Below are 22,454 nucleotides of genomic sequence, written 5' to 3'. Positions count from 1 at the left end.
GGGAAGTGCCCCTGGCTTACCCCCCACAGGCATAGCCCGCTGCAGGCAAGGACACTAGGAAGCACCTTTGTAGCAGCAGCGGCAGCTTCCCCGCAGAACAGGCTCAGATTTTGCCGGGAATGTTCCAAGTCCGCCTCTTCCTGTCCCCGCTCCACTCCAGGCCCACCTCTTCCCACCCCAACTCCATCTCCTCTCCAGAGCACGCCACGTCCCTCCCCACTAGTCCAAGGCGCCACCAAACAGCTGTTTGGCAGCATTTAGGACTTTCTGGGAGGGAGGGAGAGGAATGGAGATGCAGCGCTTCCTCACTCCTGCGTCTCCCTCCCAGAAAGTCCTAAGTGTGAAGTGCTGGGAGGGAGGGGCAGGAGCAGGTAAGCCCCACATCTCCACTCCTCCCCCTCCCTCCCAGAAAACCCTAAGCACCGCTAAACAGCTGTCTGGCAGTGCAGGGAGAGGGAGGAGGCGGAGAAGCAGAACTTGTGCAATGCTCCCTTGTGAAGTCGCTGCTCTTCCACAGAATCTCATAAGCAGGCTGCCAACCGACCTTATAAGGGAGCAGTGCACAACTTCAAAGGAGCATGTTCCCTAACTGAGCAGGGATGTAACATTGAAACAACGTGAAGTGGGACAACATTAAATGAGGAGTTACTGTACCAATAAACAGTAGTACTACAATAAAGGCTTGTCTATATGGACAGTTAGTTTGTAGCAAGTTGGGGTTTAAATCTACAGCATAAGCCTGCTGTGCACTAACTGGCCATGTGGACCCTGCTGCTGTGCACTAAAAGGTCCATAGTGCGCTTTGATCTACCTCCATTTAAAAGTTGAGCAGATGAAATTGCACCAGGGACCTTTTAAGTGTGTGGTAGCAGGGTCCACATGGCCAGGTAGAACATGACAGGGTGTCTGTTTACACTCCAACTCTGCACACGAAACTGCTGTATAGACACACCTTAAGATGTTAGTGATTTAAAGCTGTTGGTGAGCCAACTTTCATATACTAACGTGAAATGATTCTTAAGGTTTATAGTGTATTTGAAACGAAGGAGTAATTACTGTTTCTCATTGGTGGGTTCTACAATGCACTACACATAGCTGCTACACTGGAAAACTACAAATAAACCATTTGGTCCAGATTTAGATCCCAATCCTGCATCTGGGTCCACTAGTGTAGACTCCTGCATATGAGTAGAGGCTACTGGCATGACTGTGACTGCACACAGGCACAGGGCTCAATGCAGGATCAGGGCCGTAATACTTTATTGTAAATCTAGGTTTTTAGCCTCCAAAAAAAAAGAGAAAATTATTTGTAAACATGTTTTATTGCCAACACTCTTATCATCACAGCTGATTACCGTATAGAAACATTTCACTCTGCAACTTAAAAACCTAAAATATTTTCCTAGTTCACAAAATATAAAGCTTTTTGTATTAAACCAAATACAGCATCTGTCCACGCTTTGTCTATGAAAGCTTTTTACTGATCAGTAACTGTTTTACTGTAGCACTAACAAAACAAGTATTTTTGTATTAAAAAAACTAGTATTCATACAAACTCACAGAAGTGGCAGCAAGATTTCATTTCTTAAAAAAAGTTCAAGAGCTATGGAAATTCTTTGGTAAGTCCAAAGTCTGTCTACTGTTTAGTCTCTGCTTCCATGTGAGTTTCTTGGGATTCCTCTGCTTCTGAAAGTTTTTCATCATCTGAAATTTAGATTGTGTCTGTTATTGAAACATGCTCAGATTAGACTTGATATTTATATATAAACTGTACTGGAGAATGTTATCCCAGTTGTTTAGCACAGCATTATACAGAATATTAAGAAACTAAGACTGTGACACAAAAAAGGGAAAACACACTAATTCAAAGCTGACATTTGCCCCTCAATTGGTTCTGTTTCAGCTACTACAGCAATTAGTGTTTGTGTATTTGTATATGAAAAATCCTGTAATATCAATGCACAAAGTTTGTATCAGCTTCCATTACAAATGTCCTGGCTTCTTACATTGTGAACTCTTTTATCAGAGCAGTACTAATACCTGACTCATTTAATGCTTTTCATCTGCACCTCCGCTGTGAAATTTATTAAAAGCTTCCGTGACAAAACTGTAGCCTTAGTATGCCAGATATTCAGCCTTGGAAAGACAGGAACATGTCTTGTTTGGGATAGGTACATATCTGGCCTCAGAATATACTATATGAAGATTATATCAGGAAGAATTGTCTAGTGGTTAAGCTCTAGCGCGGGAGTCAGGAGACCCAAGTTCAATTCCCTGCTTTGCCACAGACTTCCTGCATGTCCTGGGGAAAATCACTCAGTCTCTCTGAGCTTTGGTTCCCTATTAGTTTACCTATGTCACAGGGGTGTTGTGAGGATAAATACAGTAAGGATTGAGATGTCCAACACTACAGAAATGGGAGCCATATCAGTAACTTAGATAGACACCATTTTTGGTTAGTTCAACAAATATTTATGAACATATTTTTATATTGTGGCTCTGAAGGGTAACAGATATGTCACTATTTTTACAATCACATTTCAAAGGAGTTTATTAAAAACTATGAAAGGTTTGCCCCTACTCTACTCCATCATAGCTGGCTCTTAGAATAAATTTTGAGAAGACTTTTTTTATTTTAGAAAAGATTCTCTTACTTAAGTAGTGCTGAATGCAGTAGTTTAACATAGGAAATACAGATACTACAACAACTTTAATGATTTCAGTGCTAGAAGGCATTACTTTTTGTATACGCCAATTGGAAAAAAGACACTCTGCTCCCCTTACTCATGGAAATCGTCTTAATGGCTATAACAGAACAACTCCTGAGTAAGCAGAGGAGGATTTGGCCCCATATATTTTCATTTAAGAACCACTTACTTTCCAAAGTTTGCTGAAGTTCATGGATGGTACTCAGAAGCACATGGAACTGCTTTCGTCTCAACTCCAGCTAGAATGACAAAGAACACAACCCACCAACTAAAGTATGGCCAATTAAGTGAGTATATACATGAACTATGAAACTTTCAGTAGATTTCTCATAATTATGTTCATATGAATATAAATATAGATACCAAAATAAAAGAATACGCCTACCTTATCTTCAACATTTTCTTTAATGTGGGAAAGATGTTGAAGTTCTTTTCCCAAAGCTTCTAGCTGCCTGCAAATAAATTCCAATAACTGTCATAGTACAAACAGTGTAATAACAAATTACACACAACTTTTGTGAATTATTAAAAAATTATTGAATCATTCTCTGTGACTTAGCTAAAACACTGGATTGCCTGATTAAAAATGCCTGGAAATGGAAGAAACAAACACCACAATATACCCCTGATATTTTCAAATGAAGGCACTACTTCATCAACTCCTGTGTCTTACAAGAGCAGTAACAGAAGGGCACAGTGGAGTATATAAGAAATAACTACCTACTCCATATAGGAACACAAGAATTGCCACAGTGGATCAGACCGAAAGTCCATTTAGTTCAATATCCCATCTCTGATAGTGGCTGGAACCAGATGCTTTAGGACATTGCTTCTCAAAGTTGGGCCGCCCCTTGTTCAGGGAAAGCCCCTGGCGGTCCAGGCCTGTTTGTTTAGCCGCTGCATCCACAGGCTAGGCTGATTGTGGCTCCCACTGGCCGTGGTTCACTGCTCCAGGCCAAAGGGGGCTGCAGGAAGGGCGGCCAGCATATCCCTCTGTCTACGCCGCTTCCCGCAGCCTCCATTGGCCTGGGATGGTGAACTGCGGCCAGCGGGAGCCGCGATCAGCTGAACCTGAGGACATGGAAGATAAACAAACTGGCCTGGACCGCCAGGGGCTTTTCCTGAACAAGTGGCGGTCCAGCTTTGGGAAGCACTGCTTTAGCAGATAGCATAAGAACCCTGCAATAGGCATATGTGGAATAATCTGCCATCCCTGCCATTAGGTCTCACCCCACTCTCTAATAATTAGAAATTGGCTTAAGCCCCAAAACACAAGGTTTACTATTCCCTCCAAAAAATGGTGTGGTCATTAATTATAACTCGAGATAGTCTTAATCCATATACTTTTTTTTAATTGTTAAGTTCTTTGGCTTCAATGACTTCTTGTAGCAATGAGTGCCACAGCTTAAGAAGTGTGAAAAAGTATTTCCTTTTGTTGGTTTTGAATTTCCTACCTTTCAGTTTAATATGCCCCCCTATTCTTGCATTATATGGGAGACCAGAAGCTCCTGCTCTACCTTCTCTATAACACTTATTGTTTTATGTACTTTTGTAACATCCCCTTTCTAAGCCAAGCAATCCCAGCCTCTTCAACCACACTTCGCCCGAGAGATTTTCCAGGGTTTGGTTATGTTTGTCACTCTTCTCTGAACCTCTTCCAGTTCTGCGATATCCTTTGTGAGATCAGGTGACCAGTACTGCTAGGACAGTGCACCACGGACTAATACAAAGGCATTATGTTTTCAGTATTTATTCTCCCTCTCATTCCTTATGTTGCCCAACATTTTGTTTTTTCTGTCAGCAGTTGGTCTCCATTACGCGGTATACAGTGATGTGCCAGGTCCTCTCCCTGGGTTAATGCAGTTAATATAGAACCCTATAAGAGGTAAGCAGTTTACATTTTTCCCCTTCAATTGCCTTTATCAACACTGAATTTTATCTGCCATGGTGTTGCTCATTCACCTAGCTTGTTTAGGTCTTTTCAAGTTCCTCATGGTCTTCTCCGGTCCTGACCATCTTGAATAATTTTGTCATCTGCACATTTTGTTACCTCTCTACTCCCCCTCCCCCTCTCCTTTCCAGGTATATTAAACACGGGACCTAGTCCAGTCCCTTGAGACTCCCACTGTTAACCTTCTGCCAGGATAAAAGCTGACCATTTAATCCTACTCGTTGCTTTCTCTCAGACAGTTTTTAATTCAACATAGTACGTTTTCCTCTCACTTATGAGTACTTAGCTTCTCTAGTAGCCTCTTGTGATGGACCGTGTTGAAGGCCTTCCGCAAGTCTAATTATATCAGAGGTTCTCATACTAGGAGTCGGGACCCCTCGGGGGGTCGTGAGGTTATTACATAGGGGGTCACGAGCTGTCAACCTCCAACCCAAACCCTGCTTTGCCTCCATCGTTTCTAATGGTGTTAAATATATTTTTAAAAGTGTTTTTAATTTATAAGGGAGGGGGTCGCACTCAGAGGCTTGCTATGTCAAAGGGGTCACCAGTAAAAAAGTTTGAGAGCCACTGAATGAAATTGTCCACCGGTTCTCTTTTATGCACTACTTTACTGACACGTTCAGAGAATTCTAAGAGATTAGTGAGACCCAACTTTCCTTTGCTGAATCCATGCTGGTTAAATCCTATTAGATCATGACCTCCTAAATGTTTTGGTATTGGTTTTAATTATCAATTCAACCAACTTGTCAGGTATGGACGCAAGGCTTACAGGGCTATAATTAGTCAGATCATCTCTAAGGCCTTTAAAACATGGGTACAACATTTGCCACTTTGCAACACTTCGGAACATTAGCTTTTTTTAATGAGAGATTTACACATTTTTGTTAACTTGGGTATGAAATAGCTGAGCTGCTTCTTCTGAACTCTTGGATATCTACTCTTGGATGATTTACTGCATTTTCAATTATCTATTTGCTCCACTACCCCTCTTCCACCATATCAAATCTATGACAGTAACTCATCTTTGTTACCAGAAACATTGTCTGTGGTGAAGACTGATGGGAAGTCGTCAGTTTTCTGCTCAGCAATGTTTTTATTTTCCTTAATTGCTCCCTTTAGCCCAGATTCTTTTGCAGGCTTCCTGTTTCCACTACACTTAAAGAAGCTCTTGTTGGTTTTACCCAGTGAGCTATTTGTCCTTCAGACTCCACTTTGGCTCTTCTAATTTCCTTCTTTCATAATGCCTGCTTTAATTCATGCTCTTGTTTTATTATCCGCAGTATTATCATAGTGCCTCAGAGCCCCAGGCACTGTTGGTTTCACTCGGGTTAGATTTTTCCAGATTTTGAAGGCAGTCTCCTTGGTTTGAACAGCCTCTTGAACTTTATCATTCAGCCACAATGGTTTACACCTTGCATTCCCAGTTCCCTTTTTGTTCACTGTACATGACTTCAATCTTACTATTTTTCTAAGTTACATTCAAGGTACATCTAGGGATTTTTACTGCCTTTACTTTTCGCTCTAGGGCCTTTTTGACTAACCTTCTCTATTGAAATCTCCTTTTCTGAAGTTTAGTGTCACTTTTTGGTAGTCTACCTGCGCTTTGGATGTGGAATCTAATTATACTGTGGTCACTGTTACTAGCTCACTTACTGTCACTTCTTGAATTAGCTCCTGTGTGCTTGTGCCCAGTTTAGCTGTCTTAACAAACAATATGCATTTTAATATGGCTAAATGTAAGTATATACATCTAGGAACAAAGAATGTAGGTCACAGTTACAGGATGGGGGATTCAAGCCTTGGAAGCAGTGACTCTGAAAAAGATTTGGAGGCTGTGATGGAGACTTAGCTGAAGATGAACTCCCAGTGTGACTCTGAGGTCAAAAGAGCTAATGTGATCCTAGGATACATAACCTCTCTACTCCTACTTGAGATTTCCCTGTTTGTTACCTCTACATTTGGCATTGTTGTGACCACTGCTGGAATACTGTGTCCAGTTGTGGTGCTTGCAATTCAAGGAAGACGTAGATAAATTGGAGCGATTTCAGAGAAGAGCCATGAGAATGATTACAGGGTTAGAAAACATGCCCTAGAGTGAGGAGGTCTTTGAGTCTGTCTATGTAGCTTAAAGAGAAGTTTAAGGGGTGACTTGCTTACAGACTATAGGTACCTACATAGGGAACAAATATTTAATAACAGGCTCTTCGATCTAGCAGAGAAAAGTGTAACACAATCCAAGGGCTGGAAATGAAAGCCAGACAATTCAGACTGGAAAAGGCATAAATTAATGGTGAGCATAATTAACTACTAGAACAACTTCCCAAGAGTTGTGGTGGATTCTCCATCACTCACTGACAATTTTTAAATCAAGATTGGATGTTTTTCTAAAAGGTACTATAGGAATTATTTTGGGGAAGTTCTATGGACTGTGTTATACCAGGGGGCAGGCTAGACGATTGCAGGTCCTTTCAGCTCTTCAAATCTATGACGATTAAGTCAAAAATAGTCTCTCCTTGTGTCTGCTCTAGTATTTGGAACAGCTAGTTCTAATAACTTACTGTCAAGAAATTATTTCTCTAGACTCGTGTCCCATTGTGTCATATGACCAGTATATGTACATGTACAATAAACCAGGATCTTTTTCCCAACCAATTTTTCTCCAGCTTCTGCAGTCATTAAGAGTACCATGAAAACAGTTATGTTTCATTAGCGAAGAGCCTTTTCATTCAACAAGTCTCCTGATTTAAGATTGGTGGTTCTTGGCTTGCAGTATTTGGCTTTGTAGCAATTTCTGTAAGCATCCTTCAGAAACAAGAGAGCAAATAGGCAGCAGGTTTAAAACAAACAAAAGCTATTTTTTTTAAACACCACGCAGTCAACCTGTGGAACTCCTTGCTGGAGGATGTTGTGAGGGATAAGACTATAACAGGGTTCAGAAAATAACTAGATAAGGTCATGGAGGATAGGTCCATCGATGGCTATTAGCCAGGATGGGCAGGGATGGTGTCCAAAGCCTCTGTTTGCCAGAAGCTGGGAATGGGTGACAGGGGATGGATCACTTGATGACTACCTGTTCTGTTCATTCCCTCTGGGGCACCTAGCATTGGCCACTGTTGGAAGACAGGATACTGAGCTAGATGGACCTTTGGTCTGACCTGTATGGCCAGTCTTATGTAATATGATCTTGGTGGTTAAGGCACTGGACTAGGATTTAGGAGACCTTGGTTCAATTCTTACTGTGCTAACTTGAGCAAGTCATTCAGTCTCCATGTCCCAGTTTTCCACCTGTATAACTGAGATATTAATCCTCTCTCATTGCTCTAATCTCTCTCTCTCTTGTTTAGAGCATACATAGGGCAGGGACTCCCTTTCTCATTGCTCTAGTCTGTCTCTCTTGTTTAGAGCATACATTCTTCAGGGCAGGGACTCTCTCTTCCTAGGTATTTGTACAGGGTGTAATACATAAGATGGGTAACCCATAGTAAGGCGTCCACATATTCCTGTAATACAAATAATAGGAAGAGAAAATGACGTAAAGGAAAGGGCAGAAAACCAAACGTGATAAATACTATTGCTGCTATCTATGGATTTGCTAAGGACACTTGTGCTCAGATGACTGACGTGTAAGGTAAGTAAGAGTGGCTTCCTTCCAAGAAATATGCATGATCTTTTAACTGTTTCAGCTGCCTTATTTGAAAAACGAAAGCCACTTCTGACATCTACATATCATGAGCTTCCTAGTGATGAGTGGCACAACGACTGGTTAAATAGGAAATTTCTATGCTGCATGCAGTGTCAATTTTTACATGAAATGTTCTCACCAGCTCAAAAATATTATCCTAGTAGTTGTATTTTCTAAAGTCAGACAATTATAGGTCTTCCATTTGATATAGAAAATCATGGAACATGGAATGACAGCTTCCCTTTGTAATTTAAAGGCAGGTGGCCAAAGCAAAGCAGATATGTAAGTATAAGCAACATTCAAGTGAGAACACTAAACTATAGTGTTCCCACCCAGTGACTGTCATCTTTAATCAAGTTCAGAGGACAGTGCTAGAATATTTGAGATTGTGAGATCAAAACCGATCCTCCTGCCTGATCAGTACTAAATATCCAATTTTACAGATTTTGGTCCAAATTCAGCTATCACATAACCAGTGATGTAAGTAACAGGTAGGGTAAGTTGGACAGCTAGAAAGTGTAAATTGCCTGATTGGGAAATAACTAGGGGCGCAGAATAATAATTTATAAACTGAGTAGGTGGGGACATTGTAGGAAAAGCCAGTAACAGGATCACTCCATGCATCTGAAGAAGTGGGTTTTTCACCCTCAAAAGCTCATGCCCAAATAAATCTGTCAGTCTCTAAGGTGCCACTGGACTCTTCATTGCTTTTGTGAATACAAACTAATACGGCTACCACCTGATACTAGGAAGATGTAAACAAAGTAACAGGGGCTTTCCTGCTACTCATTTATTGCATCCCTTTTGCATGTATGTTACATGCTCTGCACAACTACTGAATTCCAAACTGGTGACAATCACGTTACTTTGCCATTACATCTCTTTTTCTGATCAACCTGTCCGCAGTGAGTTTGGGCCAAGACTGCATCAGCATGCAGATCTGAGTTTCCCTCACTAAGTATAATATATGAATAACATTTTAAATACAAAGTAATAGCAATACTTTTGAACAGAAATGCATGGAAGTTAATTAAAATACTAAGGAATATACATGTTAAAAGAAAGTCACCACATACCAAACTTTAAACATAGAAACATTGCAGCCCTTTCAAACAAACAAATGAAGAAAATGGTGTACAAAAACCTCCACCAATAGTAGCATAAAAACTTAGCTTTTAAATGTTTGTTATAAAATCAAGTGAACACCACTTGAATGAAGAGACACTATTTTCTAAGCAATAAGCATTAATTAGGATACTTAACGAACAACACTGAGTTAGCTTACAATTATCTCACCCTCAATATTAAACACCCTGAGGTCCATTTGAATAGTTACGGTGGGCAAAGTTTACACAAGTGCAGAATACAAATGAAAAAACGACTAAAGAGTTCTTTGCATTTGTGCAAAAACCTGTGTAAACAGAACATTTTCCACAGTAACTAACAATATAGAAAGAATCTCCATAAACGGTTAAGTCTAGGTCTGCTGCTCATCTGTCACCTGAGATGGGGCTCCACCCATCTTCTCTCTTTAGATGTAAGTTTGTTTCCAAAACATGAAACCAATTAATGTAATTTGTTCTATGTTGCAAGAATCGAAGCAGCTCTTGAATGAGCAAAAATATTTTGCAGAGTAGGTTAATTAATAAACTAAACCTCTGCAATATGTCTTAACTGATTTAAATGCTGAAGATCCATAATAAGATGATTTATGTTAAGTGACGGAACAGCTGCTGGCTTATGTTCACTTCAGTCAGCCCTATACTTACTTTAATGTTTCATGTCTGTCTGGATGGTGCTGTATTACTTTAGCCAATGCATCATATTCTGAAAGGAAAAAAAAGCAAACTTTTAAACTCTTCTGGGTAAGGATTTCTAAAGCCTGATACAGTCAATAGCACCACTTGTAGTGGAAAGACCCATGCTCAGTACTAAATATTTGTAGGGTTGGGCCCATAAATACAGTGGTAGGTAGTTTATCGAGTCAAGTAATTTTTCACTCCTGTTCAACACCTATACCTATTTGTTGTGAATGTATAGTTTACTCTTTAAATATACGTGGTTTCTGGTGTGTGTTAGATAAATAGCAAACCACATCTATGGTTTTAAAACTGATGCTATGATACTGTATTTAAGAAATAGTCTTATCTTGTAATTAAAGAGCAGAGCTACAGTCATGTGGGCAACTGTAGCCTTGCCAGTTCCTATACGTGAACCAGGTATCCACAAATTCACATGAAAAACTTTGTGCAGTGTGTGTATAAAGTTTTCATCAAGAACTAGCGAGAACATGGCACAAGCAAAAACTTTAACATAAGAATAAAGGACTGGTAGGGACCTCCTGGATCATCAGTTCTGCTCTTATAAGCAATCATATCATAAAATCCTATTCATAAACTGAATGTCACTCCTTTGACAGCTAGTAACCTAACTTCCAGCCTAAATCTAGACCTAGTCCTGCAAGGTGCTGAGTGTCATGAATTTCTACTGAAATACATGGGAGCTAAGAGCACTCAGAACCTTAGTTCAAAATTATCCAGCAAAGAGATACTGGCAAAATAACTAATTTGAATACACCGTTGCCTCCAAGTAAGGCAAATGTACTGGGTTTTTATAATAGTGTTTACTTATCTTTGACAAAGAAAGATTCTTATTTCCAATAACTTCTAGTTTTGTGCCTTAGCAAAATGCTTTAGTGTACAATATTGCAGGGGAATGTTTTAAAATGTTTCCACTGAAATTATGAATATACTCCTTTTTATGAGAAGTGATCAACTGTACATCTTGGAACTCCTCAGATGTGGTTTGTACAGGGAGAGTAACTGACTTGTTGCTGGCTCTCTGTATGTGTGTCAGTCTGGATTCTGGCCCCAATCCTACATTGGAAATCACATGGGTGCACTTTGTAGCTCTCAGTGCTGGATAAAGGCCTTGAAGAGGAAAGGCTGTAATGCTTCCAAGGGGACCCCAGTGATATGAGGAACCTCGCTAGCACCTGTGCTTAACAAGAGGAAGCCTTGTCTATGCCTGCTGTGGATCAGCTCCCTGAATCAGCCTCTGGCAACACAAGCACTGCCTTCCAGGCCACCTCTCTCTGTGAAGTTTAGCAAAGGCACGCAAAAACTCCTAAGTCCTCCCAACACCTCTGGGGTGCTCAGCGCCTGTTCCACTGAACACGCAGAGAACTCCCCAAAGAAAAGTACATCCCATCTTGCAAGATTCAACTCAGGATTACTTCAAAACACAGCACTTATATTTACAGTGAAAACAAGAATAACTTTATCTATTATCAAAGAACACAGATTCAAGAGATAGAAAGTAAGAATTTTGGAAACAAAGGGTTATAGATCAAACAAAATCATAACTTAACTGAAGAGGCATTCCCCTATCTCCTACAGGACAGCTTACCCCAAGTCCTTTCCCCCGCATTTTCAACCAGTTTGGCAAAGATCCCATCTCCTAAAATCAAGCCTCCTGCCAGCTTGTCCTCATAGATTGAATAACTGGGGATTCATCTAAATTCCACATAGTTTCAAAAGTTCATTGTTTTAGAGATAAATAGGATAACCCCTGCGATATTCTTCTTTCAGTCTTCGCAATCCATTGATTAGCATTTTGCTCAGACTGAAAATAGGCATCTGCTGTGAACCATACAATACTCAATTTGCATGTGACTAATCAGAGGGAGATAAGCATCTCTGTCATCATTAAAGACCTTACATCACACATTCTGGAGGACCAGTATGTAGTATCAGGCCCAGAGGCACTCTGTAACTTTATGTACCCATGTACCTTCTATCAGTTGGTATCAGGAGGTCCTTTAGGTCACTCTGGATAGTCATAAGTAGAGCCCTGTGCAGATACAAAAAGGTGTATCCGCATCCGAGCTGCAAAAATTGTCTGTGGATTTGCAGGGCTCTGAACAGCTCCACAGGTCACTGTGCAGCAGTGATGCAGGCCTGTGTCAAGCCCCCAAACGCCCGCCCTCCCTGCCCCACTTCTCCCCAGAGGGCCTCCTGCCCTGCTGCCCATTCCGCCCCTTCCCTACATCCTAATCCGCTCCAGGCAGGGAGGCTACAATTCTGGGTCTTTCTATGCAGCACCGACCTCCCTATGTGGGTGGGGACACCCCTACACAATTGCAGCAGCTCTCATGCACGCAGCCACTGCCGCCTGTTCTTTTAAAGAACACCACCTTCAAAATGGTGCTTGGCTCACTCCCTAATGGGAGCTGTAGTTTATCTCCCTCTAAGCAAGCTGGGGACTACAACTACCAGAATACCCAGCACGCTGCTGCGTGATTCAGAGAGCAGAGCTGGAGCCTGCAGGCTGGGTGAGAGCTGTTCTGTTCGGTTGAGTGTGCGCTGCGGAGCCCTGCATGGATATATAATTTGTATCTGCATCTGCCTTGCGATCTGCAAAAATGGTCTGTGGATATTTACATCCACGGATTTGCAGGGCTCTAGTCATAAGACACTGGGTTTGGGGGGAATTTTGTTTGTTTTTGGCATAATAGTGTCTCCACGAACTATGCCGTATGTCTCTCTGACGTCTACTTTCCCCATCTTGGCTGCCATGTGCACTCAGAATTCACTGGGTTGACTTTACTTTACTTCACTAGGCATTTTGCATAGGTAGGGAATGCAGAACACATTTATTGTATTACTTGTTGTGAAATTACAATAAAATAAATTTGTTATTAAATCATGGAATCTTCCTAGTTGCATCAGATTTGGTAAGCCCTTCACCCACTTTATTTTTTAAAAAGAAAAACCTAAATTTTAGGTCTAAAAGTAGTAGTCTGCAAAGTGTTTTTATAGGAATTTTTTTTTCAAAAAGTAAGTTTCAAATATACAATGCTTTGCACGCCAAATGGCACACACGTACATGCTGCACTATTACTGGATGTAGGAATTCTCTTTATCCAGTGGGCGTGGTACTCAAAAGATTAAACAGTCTTCATGGAGCCAGGATTTTCTCTCACTCTTTGAAAAATGCTGGCACAGCTTCCTTATTAATTACTTTTCAAAGTGTATGTAACAATTTTAAGTGAGCAGTTTGATTATGGGAACTGATATTTTCTCATTTAGAGCCTTATTGCTCTGGTATGGCATATGGGTTTTTCCATTGCTTATTTTACTATAATGGTACAAACCTAGCCCTGACATACCTGGTCACATCTGTAATTTTCTAATTTCACATGTCACTGGTTTATTTTTCTCCAAATTGGACTAGTCCAGAGGTAATGCACTGCCACACAGGAGACTTCACTATGCCATGAAGGAAGTTTGATGATTGATCATTTTCTATTCTTCCCCTGACCAGGAAGCATAGTGGTAGAAGTTTGCCATTCTGCTCACCCATGTTCCTTCCCTTCAGTTAGGAACAGTACTGATTGGCTCTGAAGGGAGACTTGTCCAGTTCTCCCTGGGTGCGAGGCAGAAGTTCAAAGGTGTTTGGAAAGTACAAGAAAAAGGGAATATACTCGCACATCGAAATGGGATTCCCTGTCTTTCCCTCCCTTCAATAATGTCCAGACCCTAAGAATTTCAAATGCTATTAATGAAAAGTAATTCTGAAATACAGATTTCTGTTTTGACATTAATACATTCACAAAAACTACTATAATTTCTTGGAACACGTGCTCTTTAAAAATAGTTTCGTAATTTATTTCTTGGACTATGCATAAAACCAAGTCCATCCTCAAAACAACAAATCTTTGCTATTAGTTTTTCAGTATCGATCCAATTTTAGCTTACCTTGGCGATTTTTTCGTATTCTTTTTGCTTGCAGGATCTGCTTTTTGCATTCAGCAATTTTCTCATGTGCTGCAGCTATGCTATTTTCTTTACCAAAAAAAAAAAAAAATCAAATCCCCAAAGGTAAGAGGTACAGCATTTGATTCAAAAGTACTCAACTGTCAATAAGCCAATTTTCTAAACTACAACGTCACAAGGCAACTGACTTCAAACCTGGCCCTGCTGGAAATTTTTATTCCCTTTATATAACTGTATTCCCTTGTGCATTTTGAATTTGTATTTTAAATATTGGCAGGATGCTCAAAGCCTGTGCATGGGTGTTTTTCATTAAAAATTGAAATAAATATATATTTGTAGAAACAGACAAATGATGCTAAATCTGCCAGAAATTGTCTCACACTTTAATACTGGACTAACTGCCTTACAGATGTTACCACAAAAACTCAGGAAGTTTAGTTCTCTTTACCTATGTCTTTGTAGATTTTTTCATAGTTCTCCATTTCTCTGAGGTTCATATCATAGACAAGTAGAGTTTTTCCCATTGAAAATTCACATTGTGATAAAGTGCTCAACATGCGTTGGTACTGGCTGTATCTAAAAGGTGGACAAGTTGTTATTAAGCAGTTAAAATTTTTTTAATGGAAATGTTCATTTACTATTACAATGCCACAAAAGACTAAATATCTCATGAAATATAACAGCAATTGAAGAAATGTAAGATTCCAACCATTTAATGTATAATTCTTGAAAATTTAATTATACATATACCATAGTGCTTAACTAAAGCACTAAGTCTTTCAGTTTATTTTCAGGATGCCAAATGGGTATTAACATAATAAACACAATCCATGAGTGAATCTAAGTGTCTCATTAGAGAAGACTGCTTATCCACTGCGATTAGTATTTAATATTTATATTACAGTAATATGCAGAGGCCCTACTTGGATTAGAGTTCCATGGTGCTCCTGTTCTAAAAATGCATATGAGGACAGGATTTCTGCCCCAATGAGCTTATATCTCTTTGTACAAAGCAGATACATAATTTTATAGGGGCATTCTGGAATTTATATCTAATGATAGTATAACAATGGAATAGTATAGAAATATTGATTGTAAAGCAAGTTGCTTGCTCCATGGACACTTGCTTTCCATCATAGCTATCGGATGCTTATTTTGGTAAGTGGAAGATACAGGTTTATTTAATTTGTGTCACATTTTCACACAGGATTGCTTTATGTTGTTTGCACACCTGATAAATGCAGTTTTTCACAAGTCAGACCATTGAAGTTCTATAGACGTTTTCCAATGGTTAATGATTTAATTTAAAACGTGTGTCTACTTTGAATAGATTTGATTTGCAAAATGGATTACTTTGTCAATTCTCTTTTACAAAATCTTGCCCTGAACACTCTTTCTCGGCAATGCTTATACTGTCATCCAGAAGACAACTTCCTCCAAGCATCTAGTTTCACAGTGTTCTCTCTAATAAAGTCCTCCCCTTCATTTTGAATAGAGTTAATTTAATGGGCTTTTTCTTTGACACATCTTTTTACAGAGGAACAAAAGCAACAGACTGCCTTCTCCAGGACACACCTTTTCGTTATCCTCTACTACAGCTGTCAGTTGCTGTAAAACCAGTAGCAGAAAGATTATAACAGTACTGAGCGTCTCTCAATAATGCTTAAGCAATGGCATAGATTCAATATTACCAACCCAAAACATTACAAAAAGTCAGACCTTCAAAAGAAATCATTTATTTAAATCATGAGATTTTTTTAAAAGGGATTTTTATTTGCCTTCTGGTTTTTGAGTGCTTAAAGTACAAACTTTTCTCTATACCAATGAGGGCTAGATACTTACATTAAAAAAAAAAATGAAAGCAGATATTCTCATCTAATCGCTTGACTCTAAGACCTGGGGCTTTAAATAAAATACCAATATCACAGAAGTTGGCAAAAAATGGCTACACGATGCTAATTGTCTTAGCTATGTAACTGTTGCAGGGTTTGGATTGTAAACAATACATGGCCATATTTAAATGTAACAAAAATAGGGCTGTCAATTAAATTAAAAAAATTAAGTTGAACTTACAAATGTAGAATTATGTACAAAAAATAACGGCAATCAAAAATAAAACAATGGAAAACTCTAGAGCTACAAGTCCACTCAGTCCTACTTCTTGTTCAGCCAATCGCTCAGACAAACAAATTTGTTTACATGTGCAGGAGATAATGCTGCCCGCTTCTTGTTTACAATGTCACCTGAAAATGAGAACAGGTGTTCACATGACACTTTTGTAGCCGGTATTGCAAGATATTTACATTCCAGATGTGGTAAAGATTCATATATCCCTTCATCTTCAACCACAATTCTAGAGGACCTATGTCCATGCTAATGAAGGGTTCTGCTTGATAACGATCCAAAGCAGTGTGGAGTGATGCATGTTCACTTTCTTCATCATAAGTCAGATGCCACCAGCAGAAGGTTGATTTTCTCTTTTGGTGGTTCGGGTATTGTAGTTTCTACACTGGAGTGTTGTTCTTTCAAGACTTCTGAAAGCATGCTCCACACCGCATTCTTCTCATATTTTGGAAGGCACTTCAGATTCTTAAACCTTGAGTGGAGCTGTAGCTATCTTTAGAAATCTCACATTGGTACCTTCTTTACATTTTGTAAGATCTGCAGTGAAAGTGTTCTTACAATGAACAACGTGCTGGGTCATCATCCAAGATGGCTATAAATGTAATATATGGCAAAATGAAGGAAAACAGAGCAGGAGACATACTATTCTCCCCGAAGGACTTCAGTCACAAATTTAATTAACGCATTTTTTTTTAACGAGCGTCATAAGCATGGAAGCATATCCTCTGGAATGGTGGCCGAAGCATGAAGGGGGCATACAAATGTTTAGCATATCTGGCACGAAATTACCTTGCAACACCGGCTACAAAAGTGCCATGTGAATGCCTGTTCTCACTTTCAGGTGATGTAAATAAGAAGCATAGAGCATTGTCTCTGGTAAACGTAAACAAACTTGTTTGTCTTAGTGATTGGCGGAACAAGAAGTAGGACTGAGTGGATTTGTAGGCTCTAAAGTTTTGCATTGTTTTGTTTTTGAGTGCAGTTATGTAACAAAAAAAAATCTACATTTGTAAATTGCACTTGCACCATAAAGAGATTGCATTACGGTATTGTACAAGATGAACTGAAAAATACTATTTCTTTTATCATTTTTACAGTGCAAATATTTGTAATACAAATAATATAAAGTGAGCACTGTACGCTTTGTATTGTTTTGTAATTGAAATCAATATTTGAAATGTAGAAAAACATCCAAAAATATTTAATAAATGTCAATTGGTATTCTATTGTTTAACAGTGCAATGAAAACTGCATTAATCATGATTACTTTTTTAAATTGTGATTTTTTTGAGTTAATTATGTGAGTTAACTGTGATTAATCAACAGGCCTAAATAAAAGTATATGTTTTAAGATGAACTGCACTGTTTTTCAAAACAAAACAAGCTTTGGGTTCTAAACATTGGTATGTAGACAACATTACTTTAAATAAGGAAAAGCAGAGAATGAAATACCCCTCTTCCTGAGATCCAGAGTTGCACCATTTAATGAAGCTCTTCACTAACAAATTAATTCGTCTGTCGTCACCAGCACCATCTCCATCAATTAAAAGTCGTTTACGAATAACTTCATCTAAAGTAGAGGAAAATCATTTTTTAAACACGACTCTGCTGTTAACATTAGATTAAAAAACAGGAGTACTTGTGGCACCTTAGAGACTAACAAATTTATTTGAGCATAAGCTTTCGTGGGCTACAGCCCACTTCATCGGATGCATGCAGTGGAAAATAGAGTAGGAATATATATAAATATACACACACACACAGAAAACATGAAACAACGGGTGTTACCATACACACTCTAACAGGGCCGGATCCAGGCCACAGAGCACCAAGCGCGTGCTTGGGGCGACAGGCTGCGGGGGGCGCTCTGCTGGTTGCCGGGAGGGTGGCACATGGCTCCGGTGGAGCATCCGCAGGCACGCCTGTGGGAGGTCCACCGGAGCCGTGGGACCAGCGGACCCTCCGCAGAGACGCCTGCGGGAGGTCTACCGGAGCCGCGGGACCGGTGAGCGGCAGAGCGCCTCCCACAGCATGCCGCCGTGCTTGGGGTGGCGAAATTGCTAGAGCTGGCCCTGCACTCTAACAAGAGTGATCAGTTAAGGTGAGCTATTACCAGCAGGAGAGAAAAAAAAACATTTTGTAGTGGTAATCAAAATGGTCCATTTGCGTTGACAATAAGTTGTGAGGAAGGAGGGAGAGGGGATATAAACATGAGAAAATAGTTTTACTTTGTGTAACGACCCATCCACTGCCAGTCTTTATTTAAGCCTAATTTAATGGTGTCCATTTTGCAAATTAATTCCAATTCATTAGATAAGTTACGTTTATGATAGATCCCTGGTTCAAGTTTTATCCTGGTTTTGAATGATAGCCCTCCCATTACAGCCTTGCTCTGAAGAGAACATTTCCTATAGCAGGCAGTAGGATTTTTGGTATATCCAAAAAAACCCCAAACCCGACAACCCCCAAAACAGCATGCCCTTCAGTTCCCCAAACTGAAAGGGTCTCTTGAGTGGGGGGGATCTGGAATGGGGAAGTCTGGAAGCCAGGACAGTGTGATGGCTTGTGTGTGTTGGGGTGGTAGCTTTGGGGTGGGAAAGAAGAGAATGGCACCCACAGCTGGGGGGGAGGTTGTGGAATGGGAAGGGGGCATCGGGAGAGGCCTGGAGCCCACAGCCGGGTGGGGTAGGGTGGAGGACAAAATGCAGGTGCTAGGGGAAGCGAGTAGCACAACACTGGAGACGAGTGGGGATCACCAGGAACCCTGAAAGGTGGGGAGTCTCTCTGGGACTGAAACGCAGGACTAGGGGCCACCCCAGAGAAAGGTGACGTGGAGGGGCTTACGGCCCCCCAAGCTCTGTGGTCTCTGGAGAGCAGGGGGAACCCAAGCACAAAGCTGCGGGTCCTGGGTCAGGAGCCGAGAGCTGTATGCCGGGGGGAGGCCCGGGCCCAGGAAGGAGGCTCCGGAGCCCCGGGCTGTATAAGGCGGGGGCCTGGCCCCAGAGGCCGCTAGGAGCCCCAGGCTGTATAAGGCGGGGGCCTGGCCCCAGAGGCCGCTCGGAGCCCCGGGCTGTATAAGGCGGGGGCCCGGCCCCAGAGGCCGGCTCGGAGCCCCGGGCTGTATAAGGCGGGGGCCCGGCGCCCCGGGCTGTATAAGGCGGGGGCCCGGCGCCCCGGGCTGTATAAGGCGGGGGCCCGGCGCCCCGGGCTGTATAAGGCGGGGGCCCGGCGCCCCGGGCTGTATAAGGCGGGGGCCCGGCCCCAGAGGCCGGCTCAGAGCCCGGGGCTGTATAAGGCGGGGGCCCGGCCCCAGAGGCCGGCTCGGAGCCCCGGGCTGTATAAGGCGGGGGCCCGGCCCCAGAGGCCGGCTCGGAGCCCCGGGCTGTATAAGGCGGGGGCCCGGCCCCAGAGGCCGGCTCGGAGTCCCGGGCTGTATAAGGCGGGGGCCCGGCCCCAGAGGCCGGCTCGGAGCCCCGGGCTGTATAAGGCGGGGGCCCGGCCCCAGAGGCCGGCTCGGAGCCCCGGGCTGTATAAGGCAGGGGCCCGGCCCCAGAGGCCGGCTCGGAGCCCCGGGCTGTATAAGGCGGGGGCCCGGCCCCAGAGGCCGGCTCGGAGCCCCGGGCTGTATAAGGCGGGGGCCCGGCCCCAGAGGCCGCTCGGAGCCCCGGCCTGTGCACGAGGTGGAGGCCCGGCCCGGTGAGGGGGGTGCTCCGGAGCCCCGGGCTGTATAAGGCGGGGGTCCGGCCCCAGAGGCCGCTCGGAGCCCCGGGCTGTATAAGGCGGGGGCCCGGCCCCAGAGACCGCTCGGAGCCCCGGGCTGTATAAGGCGGGGGCCCGGCGCCCCGGGCTGTATAAGGCGGGGGCCCGGCCCCAGAGGCCGGCTCGGGGGCCCGGCCCCAGAGGCCGCTCGGAGCCCCGGGCTGTATAAGGAGGGGCCCGGCCCCAGAGGCCGCTCGGAGCCCCGGGCTGTATAAGGCGGGGGCCCGGCCCCAGAGGCCGGCTCGGAGCCCCGGGCGGTATAAGGAGGGGCCCGGCCCCAGAGGCCGCTCGGAGCCCCGGGCGGTATAAGGAGGGGCCCGGCCCCAGAGGCCGCTCGGAGCCCCGGGCGGTATAAGGCGGGGGCCCGGCCCCAGAGGCCGGCTCGGAGCCCCGGGCTGTATAAGGCGGGGGCCCGGCCCCAGAGGAACCTCGGAGCCCCGGGCTGTATAAGGCGGGGGCCCGGCCCCAGAGGCCGGCTCGGAGTCCCGGGCTGTATAAGGCGGGGGCCCGGCCCCAGAGGCCGGCTCGGAGCCCCGGGCTGTATAAGGCGGGGGCCGGCCCGGTGAGGGGGGTGCTCCGGAGCCCCGGGCTGTATAAGGCGGGGGCCCGGCCCCAGAGGCCGGCTCGGAGCCCCGGGCTGTATAAGGCGGGGGCCCGGCCCCAGAGGCCGGCTCGGAGCCCCGGGCTGTATAAGGCGGAGGCCCGGCCCGGTGAGGGGGGTGCTCCGGAGCCCCGGGCTGTATAAGGCGGGGGCCCGGCCCCAGAGGCCGCTCGGAGCCCCGGGCTGTGCGCGAGGCGGAGGCCCGGCCCGGTGAGGGGGTGCTCCGGAGCCCCGGGCTGTATAAGGCGGGGGCCCGGCCCCAGAGGCCGCTCGGAGCCCCGGGCTGTGCGCGAGGCGGAGGCCCGGCCCGGTGAGGGGGTGCTCCGGAGCTCCGAGCTGTATAAGGAGGAGGCCTGGGGCTGCGGCTCAGCTCGGCTCGGCTCGGCTCCAGGTGGAGGCGGCGGGGACCCGGACCCCGGCCCGGGCCGGGCTCTCACCATCGGTCACGGCCCCCATGACGGCGAAGGCGGCTGCGGCTGCTGGAGCCGGCGGGGCGGCGGCGGCAGTGAGTGAGGTCAGCTTCCCACAATGCAGCCGGGTAAGCAGCAGCCATGGAGGCGGAGGCTGGGGCCTGAGCAGCTCCCTGCGGACCCAGGGCCCCGCTCTGCCGCGCCACCGGCTGGCGGGCGGGCGAGGCCTGCACCCCGCACGGAACCGGCCTCCTCCTCGCCGCGGGCAGCCTCAGCAGGTGAGGGGCGGGCGCCAGGCTCCACCCCCGCTCGCCGGCCTCGTCCTGTCTCACCCCTCGCTGTCACCTTCCCCGACTTGCTGCCATGGCCCTGGCACCGTGTCCCTGGCCTCGTCCCCTTCCTTTGCCCTCCCTCGCGCTGTGGCCCTGCCCGCGTCCCCCTCGGTCCCAGCGCTGGCGTCGTGTCCCGGGTGGCGTCCCCCTCAGCGTCGTGTTCCTTGCCCCATCCCAACCGTCTCCCTTGTCGCCGGCGTCGTGTCCCTGGCACCGTCCTCCTCGTCGGCGTCGTGTTCCCAGCGCCATCGCCGCTGCCTCCCTTATTGGTGTCGTCTTCCTCGTGCCATCCCCCTCGTGGCGGTTGCTGGCTTCGGATTCCTGGCGCCGTTCCCCCACCCCCATGACTGTCACGGGCATTGTGTTCCCAGTGCCATCTCCGCGGTCTCCCTCATTGCTGTCGTTGGCGTCCTGTCCTTCTCGTCGCTGTCGTTGGCATCGTGTTGTGGGTGCCATCCTCGCTGTCACCTGTGGCGTTGACGTCGGGTCCTGCGCACTGTCCCCCTGGCCACCCTTGTTGGCATCGTGTCCCTGGTACCACCATGATTTTCTGCCTTGTTGCTTTTACCATTGTTTCCCATCTTGTTGTTACTGCCATTTCCCTCATCGCGGTTGCCTTCCTCATCATTCCCCTCGATGTGATCATTTCTGTTATTCTCCGTGTCACCTTCCCCACCAGTGCCATGCTTTCCATTGGCATTGGCATGACCATCGTCTCTCTAGAACTGTCCCAGCTCTCACCCCATTTCCCATCTCCCGGCTGCCATGGCCATTGTTTCCCTCATCACCAGCCATATCCCTTACCACTGTTGCTCTTGTATTTGTGCCACCCCTACAACTTCTAATTCCTGGTTGAGTGTGAATGATCCTCTCTTAGCTCATTGAGATCACATGGCCAGTACTCACATTGGACCCTGTTCTCATCTCTGAGCAGGTAGTGCCCCATATTGTCAGGGTTAATTTTATAACATAATATGGTATCAACAATAATAACTTTCTTCCCCCCGCCTGTGCCAAGAAGGACCAGACATCTAAATCTGGCCTTCAGGGTCCCAGCTGGCCCTACTGGATCCAGAGTTTCTGAGAGCTGCTCACCAACTGACTGGTGCT

The 22,454-nt window shown here is 44.8% G+C and overlaps 2 protein-coding genes across 3 annotated transcripts in view; one reads left to right on the top strand and one right to left on the bottom strand.

The window, feature by feature from the left end:
- Positions 1-1,303: 1,303 nt before the first annotated feature.
- On the bottom strand, positions 1,304-21,159 carry THOC7 (THO complex 7). The gene is made up of 8 exons (XM_030571339.1): positions 21,040-21,159; positions 17,695-17,812; positions 14,567-14,694; positions 14,101-14,187; positions 10,111-10,168; positions 3,094-3,160; positions 2,878-2,947; positions 1,304-1,704 (listed from the first exon to the last, which is right to left on the bottom strand). Exons 1-8 carry the CDS (start codon positions 21,056-21,058, stop codon positions 1,637-1,639), a joined length of 615 nt encoding a protein of 204 aa, XP_030427199.1. The 5' UTR covers positions 21,059-21,159; the 3' UTR covers positions 1,304-1,636.
- The window catches only part of ATXN7 (ataxin 7), a 128,997-nt gene continuing 127,651 nt past the window's right edge, over positions 21,109-22,454 (top strand). For both annotated transcript variants that reach the window (XM_030571334.1, XM_030571333.1), the window contains exon 1: positions 21,109-21,290. In XM_030571334.1, coding sequence (XP_030427194.1) covers positions 21,131-21,290 — 160 coding nt within the window. In that variant the 5' untranslated portion in view covers positions 21,109-21,130. The remainder of the gene's footprint in view (positions 21,291-22,454) is intronic.

Source organism: Gopherus evgoodei, chromosome 7 (assembly GCF_007399415.2).
Source record: "Gopherus evgoodei ecotype Sinaloan lineage chromosome 7, rGopEvg1_v1.p, whole genome shotgun sequence".
Classification (NCBI taxonomy): Eukaryota; Metazoa; Chordata; order Testudines; family Testudinidae; genus Gopherus; species Gopherus evgoodei.
Note: the sequence above shows the minus strand (reverse complement) of the source record. Positions and strands in the feature narration are given on the sequence as shown.